Source organism: Adiantum capillus-veneris, chromosome 18, assembly GCF_014529385.1.
Source record: "Adiantum capillus-veneris isolate H3 chromosome 18, ASM1452938v2, whole genome shotgun sequence".
Lineage (NCBI taxonomy): Eukaryota > Viridiplantae > Streptophyta > Polypodiopsida > Polypodiales > Pteridaceae > Adiantum > Adiantum capillus-veneris.
In genome coordinates, this window is record NC_140948.1 from 39,246,807 (window position 1) to 39,253,362 (window position 6,556).

General features: G+C 42.5%; 1 protein-coding gene across 1 annotated transcript; it reads right to left on the minus strand.

The window, feature by feature from the left end:
* Nucleotides 1-3,211: 3,211 nt before the first annotated feature.
* On the minus strand, nt 3,212-5,323 carry LOC147435529 (protein trichome birefringence-like 25). The gene is made up of 3 exons (XM_086487978.1): nt 4,749-5,323; nt 4,230-4,507; nt 3,212-4,139 (listed from the first exon to the last, which is right to left on the minus strand). The coding sequence occupies exons 1-3, from the start codon at nt 5,143-5,145 to the stop codon at nt 3,399-3,401; spliced, it is 1,416 nt and encodes a 471-aa protein (XP_086344104.1). The 5' UTR covers nt 5,146-5,323; the 3' UTR covers nt 3,212-3,398.
* Nucleotides 5,324-6,556: the final 1,233 nt, after the last annotated feature.

A 6,556-nucleotide genomic window follows, 5' to 3' on the forward strand; every position in this document is an offset into this window, starting at 1 on the left:
TTGCGTGATTCCTATTGGCCAGGAGGCAAAGGGGTCCAATGAGAGTTTAGTTGAATTAAATAATTACCTAAAGCTCTCACAAAAGGGGAAAGGGGACACATGTCAGAAGGCTATCACTTATACGGCTTAATTCCCATTGGCTAAGCCCGGGGAGGTCCAATAGGACTGTAGCAAGAGCAATTTGGAAGGCAGGTCGACCAAGAGAGAGAGAGAGGGGGCTGATTTTTGCAAAGCATTATCACACACACACTCACACAATCTCATGTGTGAAGTAAAGAAAAATCTCTCTCCTTCTCAAGCTTTAATGGAAAGCTTACTACCTACTCCAAGCTTGTGAGAAGGAAGGCCTACACCAACAACTCTTGGCTTTGTAATGCAAATCTAACCAAGAGCCAAGCTTCAATGCATGCTCACCTCCTCTACCATGCTAATTACTAAGCTAAGCTATGCTAATATGAGTGATTATGTGAGGAGATGTACATCTTTCTCGTAAGAATACTCCTTCTTCCTCTCAATCTACTCTCATACCCCGCTATCTCTCACCATCTTCGAAGGTGTGTGAGGTCTTGGGTCTGAGATCGTGAGGGAATTGATGTTGTGTTTAATAAGTGTTTTGCATAGTGCATGAAGTTTCCATCTTCATTGCACTAGCGAGGTCATCGCTCAGCAATGGGTGCTTGTGGATCTTTCTAGTTAACCAGGATGGTTATTCATGACATTGTCATTTTCTTAACAATGTTGTCCGACATTGTGATCCCTCTTTACCACCATATTTGGTGTTTGTAAATCATGGGGAATCTCAGACACCTCACTACAGTCAATATCCAAGGGGATAGGCAGATTACACCAATTCTGCTACTGTCAGTATCCAAGGGGATAGGCAGATTACAACAGTTATGCTATTGTCAGTATCCAAGGGGATAGGCATATTACAACAATTATGCTCCTGTCAATATCCAAGGGGATAAGGGAGATCAGGTAGATTAAAAAGTTTACTCTTGTGCTAAAGGATATGCAAAGTGTGTACGTTAGCACCAAACTGTCCAATTAGTAAGCATGTATTGCTCTAGTTGGAGTTTGCTTACTATAAATTAAAGCAAGTTTGCGACTAGGTTTTATCTCTTCTAGTATAATTCAAGTTCTCACTAGCCACCGGTAATGGTGCATTTGTTTACTGATATGAGAAGATAACGTCAAGGACTTAAACTTAGCTGATGAGTTATGTCAGCAAGTTACTTTCATGGAAAGAGAACGAGGTACTCTTTTGGGTACATCTTAATTGTGATAACTCGTTTAACATACTCAACTGATTTCTAAATGGAGTTAATACACGATGGTTACACCAAGATGGTTACAAAGGGACAACAATGTGGAAAATTAGGATGTTATTTATGAAACATGTGCATGAAAATGATACATATACCTTGAGCAAGCTCGATGGAACAAAGCTAAAAATCCCCATAGCAACAAGCAAAAGAGTCAAGATGTTCAAGAGGAGACATGATAATGATCCTTTTGATTCACCACAAAATGAAGATGAAGAACCTAATGACATTGCCATGGATGAGGATGAAGAAGAAGCAGATGATCTCCCAGACTTTACAGAAGATGAAAATGACTTCTAAATATTTGTGGATCTCAAACCTGCATAAGCAAAATGTAGGCACATGCCAGAGGATGTGCAGGTTCAGAGGGGTTGGATGTCGTGTCGTGACACGTACATAATGTCAAATAAAGACATTCACCTCACTTTTGACAACTTTTGATGCATGTAAAAAAAGCAATCATGTACATATTGTGATATATGCTGAAGTGGCTACTGCGATCAATATCATGTACATACCTATCCGGGGAGTCGTGGCTCTGGATGTGGCGCCTTTACATGTTTTCCCCACTTGATAAGGTACCTATTTTGGTTTTGTGATGTACATATTCCAACTGTTTCATGGTGGCACACTCACCTTGCCTACAAAGATTGATGCAGACAAAAACTGCCAAAAATAGCAAATGACAGACGACGTTGCAGACTTGCATGGAAAGTGACCCAAAATGGAATATTGATGAAAATTGATGCATATCTATGCTTTTTATGCTCATGCAAGTGATCCCATAAATTTAGGGATTTTTCTGAATCTGTTTGGGATTTTTCATATGAAAGTGGTCTTGTTTGGATAAAAAATGAGCTGTAAATGACTTAGTTTTGGTATAAAGTGGCAGAATGGTCCAAAAATTGACACATCAGCTGAAAATGCCGTGGGAAAGTGGAAGAAGACTGCTTTTTAGTGAAAAAACCTGCAATTTTTCACTACTGTGTAATTGCTTTCATGGTTGCTTAATCTATGTGTATGCAGTTCTGTCTCTTTGCAATCTTGTATCTGAGCTTGTGAGGGAGTGAATTAGGGTTTTCCCTTATCAAAATGGGGTGTGGGCTTCAATTTAGAAGCTTTTAAATCTTTGCAAAATCAGAAAATGGTCGCCGTGAGGGTGGAAGCTCATGTATTCCTTTTCAATTGTTTGATGTTACGACTATGTAATTGGGAGCGAGGATACATGATTCCTTGAAAGAGGTTTGGGTTTTGATTGGGATTTGTGTTTGTACGAGCATCGAGGTTTAATGGTTGAAACTTTAGTGTTTTCAATTGATCTTTTTAAGTAAAATTGAATGTGATTTGGTGATCTTTTTATCATAATCTCGACTACAAAAACAAGCAGATTCAAAGCACGATAACAAAGAGGGTTTGTGACTTTTTTGTCACGAACGCTCTTAGAGTTTAAACCATCTTTAGAAAGAAGGTTGGTGATTCTCCATAAGCACTTTATCAGAAAGTGTTTATGATTCTCATCACGAACTCCCACAGCCATAGGTTCCGCACCTTCCCAACTAGACCGTACACATCTCGACAGTGTATCTCTCACGTCACCACAACCTAACAAGATCTTGTTTTAGAAGGCCAAAAATAAGGGGAGATGTTTCCCAAGACAGCTTTGAAGTTTACTCACCCAAGTAAAAACTTTTTCAAATCTCATATGAGACGTGCATGCACGCCCTTGTTTAAAATTAGCAGGTAAATGTTGGCTTGGCCCGAGCATGGCTTGATTATGTAATTTTTTGGTTTTGTTAAGATATTATACTCACCATTATAAGTTCTGTTAAAAAAAAATAAAACAGTTAAATGTGGGCATTGGGATCTCAGTCACTACAATAGCCAAGTTTCTCAAACTTCAAGACTTTTTAATACAAAATTTACACAACACTATGTAGACCACAATGGACCTTTGTTTGCTTTGCTGATCCATTTTTCTGTGGTTGGTTTTAGCTTTCCTATGGTTGGTGTGCTTTGAGCATGTATGAATGGTTGGGGCTTTGTTTTGTGCATGTATATGGGATGTATATTTTACTATCTATGCTGCAATATGTGCAAGACTAATTGATTCCACATATCAATTGGTCCGGGCAAGCACCAATGCAAGCAATCATTTGGAGGCTCATTGGGTTGTCGAATCCTATATGGACCGGGATGTCCATCCGGTCGCAAGTAGGCACTATAAGTGACATTAATAAGTTTTAGCTTTGAGGTGTCACTCACAAGTGCCATAGCCTTCTCAAACTCCTCTATTTGGACCTTATTGATCTCATTGTTCATCCAAGGAATAGGAGGTATACCACCATCTTGATGATGGGAGAAAGGAGTAGTCCTGTTGCAAACTCCTCCATGACTCCATGTGCCATGCTCGAAATGATCGACAGTGACCGTGCGTAGCATTGTGATCCCCTTGTATTCTGTCCTGATGTGCTTCAAGACATTTGCTAGTACAATCCTCAATGCAGATAGCATCTCCATTCTTGTCACATTAAGCCCTGATCGGGGGCTAGCACCCAAGATTGTGTTGTTGACATGGTACACACTTTTCCGAAAGTACCAATATCCCGTCGAAACAATCGCAATGTCGTACTCTGCTAGTTGGCTTGACCACACCCGCTCGGGTACATCAAGGTTGAGCTTGTATATGTCATGCTCAACAGTGTAGTTTACAAGAAAAGGAGACCAGAAGTTTGTCAACGTGAAGTTGTAGCAAGGGAACAGCCACTTGTACTCCTTGTCTTTGGGATCTGAGTAAAGATTGAGGGGCTCTTCAACCTGTGTGCACAACAAATGCTCAGAATGAGTGCTTGCAGCTGCAATGGCTAAACTGATGAGGAAAAAAACAAAAACTGAGAAATTTCGCACTTGCGTGAGTGAGCATTGGAGTGCTTGCATGTGATTGCGAGCAAGGGAATCACCGATGAAAACTAGTTTCTTTCCGCGCATCAGATCAAGGAAGTGGGCAGCATTGAATGGGGGGAGCTCACAATCAAAGGGCTTCCATTTCCATTGAAGATAGCCCCTATCTGGCCTCCCATTCAGTAAGCAGTTTTGAGAGAGCTGAATGAATGGGCATGTGTTGTTGGTGTAGAGAGGAGGGCTCCGATCCCGCACCCACTCCCCGCTTGAGAGATCACATAACTCTGCATAATTTCAATAAAACATAGACTGAATCATGTCATAATCGTCGGAATTCTTTGACACAGTTGCATAGAGGTTCTAAACAGGAATGTCAAAATCCTGTAGATACAGGTCACGTTGCATAAACATATCCAAATCTTCACACATGCATGCACATATGAATGTCATCAAAATCTTGTGGATGGGCCTTTTGCCATGACTCATTAATTGCCAACAGCAAGAAGCACATGAAAGAGTACATACCAGATGCTGTGCGAAGGGGATCCTCGCTCTGGACATTTTCTTTGGGATGGTCGACAATGCCGTCATTGACATCTGCAGTCCAGTTCAAGTCGGGATTGCTGGCAATGCTGTCATTGCCGGATTCTGTACTTGCAAGAAGTGGCTGATTGGGCTGGGGAGGAAGAGCAAGGAACCACCAACAATTGAGGAAGAGAATGGTGATGATTGCCACAGAGATAAGTGCACTTGCCCCGCCTGCTAATGAAGAAGGGGGCCAACTCATACTCAGGTGCAGTTTGTTGCTGTACAACCACCCCAAGCCCTTCTCTTCTTTCATCGTAGATGCGCTGCTTCTACTCAGGCGGAGAGATGCAAAGGATTGTCGTATGAAGCCATGGGAATGGGCCCGCGTGCGCATTTACAAGTGACTGAATGGGTGCATGTGCGTGTGTGTGTGTGTGTGTGTGTGTGTGAGAGAGAGAGAGAGAGAGAAGAGAGAGATCCTTTATGCACGTTGATGAGCAGAAAAAGGTCTAACTTTGCCTGTGCCTGCGCGTCACTCTCTCTCTCTCTCTCTCTCTCTCTCTCTCTCTCTCTCTCTCTCTGTGTGTGTGGGCGATCGGTAGGTTGTCGTGCCAACTGCGAAATGGGTCCTCTGTCGAATTTGTGGGCGTGTGTCTGGTACAATGTGAGTGTAAGAGAGAATGTTGGTGTCTGTTGTTAGTTACATGAGTGAAGCCGAAGCGTAAGTGGCAGTTGCAAAAGAAAAGAAAGAGAGAGACACAGAGCCAGTGTGCATGCGCGTGCGCGAGTGAGTGAGGGCGGGTGAGTGGTATGTGGATCTGCATCATATTTTTTGCTCATATGACTGCTTCGATTATGACCAGGTCTGAAGTTGGACAATTTGGAATGCCCACGTCTATAGCTAGGGTAGTTACACTATACCTCGTCTATAATTGACACAGGAAAGTGTAAAGGGATCAATGCTTGGAGGGCCATCTACAAGACGTGAGGCATCTCGCACATTGAATCGTCGCAACAAGGGGGGCACGAGTTTTATATATGCCTTTTCAGCGACACACGCTAGCTCAGATGGAAAGAGCCAAGAGTTTCGCGGTAGAGGTCCAAGCAGGCCTGGAAATTGAAGGGTGCCCTTGTCCTTCCTAGGGAAGGGGAATTCCCTTAGCTGGCCTTCGGAGAGGAAGGGCCATCATACACTTTGTCCGTCATCATGCAAGGCAAAAATGCACCAACCTGTCACTCGATACTCCTTAATTTTCTTGCTCCTATGAAATATTCACTTGCTTTTGGTGTATCTTTTATTGTTCCATACTTAAGAGGAGATAGCATTAGGTATTCTTTAATTAAATTCGATGGTTAGTAAATTTTTAGTATATTGGTATATTATACTTTAGCTTTGTTTGTTCCTCTTCCCCCCAAAAGCATCACCATTAGTTTTCACGTCTCTCTCTCTCTCTCTCTCTCTCACACACACACACACACACACACACACACACACACATCTGGAGAGCACTCACTTTAGCCAACATGTGCCACAAGAAGAGTATGCAAGAGTGTGCCAGTTTGAGGGACATTTGTGAGGTGAGGCCCTCTGAGAAAAGGAAGAGGAGGGAGGCAATTCAACGAGGTAAGGCCCTCTAAGAGGAAGAAAGAGGAAGGTGTCTTGGTCAATGCCTATTGCAACAAAGGCATGGATGACATGATCTAGGAGTTTGTGCAAGGGTAGAGGGGCCAAGATGTGGTTCGAGATTCTCTTGGCATATAGTGGCCCTTCAACGGGCATGCTCCTACCTGCATGCTATAACTGC

Bases quoted from the DNA above. Each gene is read 5' to 3' on its own strand.
- LOC147435529 (XM_086487978.1), bottom strand. From the start codon at position 5,145: ATGCGCACGCGGGCCCATTCCCATGGCTTCATACGACAATCCTTTGCA. The intron at 4,508-4,748 runs GTATGTACTCTT...GAAATTATGCAG, and splicing joins TCCCCTTCGCACAGCATCTG to AGTTATGTGATCTCTCAAGC. The intron at 4,140-4,229 runs GTGCGAAATTTC...TTGTGCACACAG, and splicing joins TCCAATGCTCACTCACGCAA to GTTGAAGAGCCCCTCAATCT.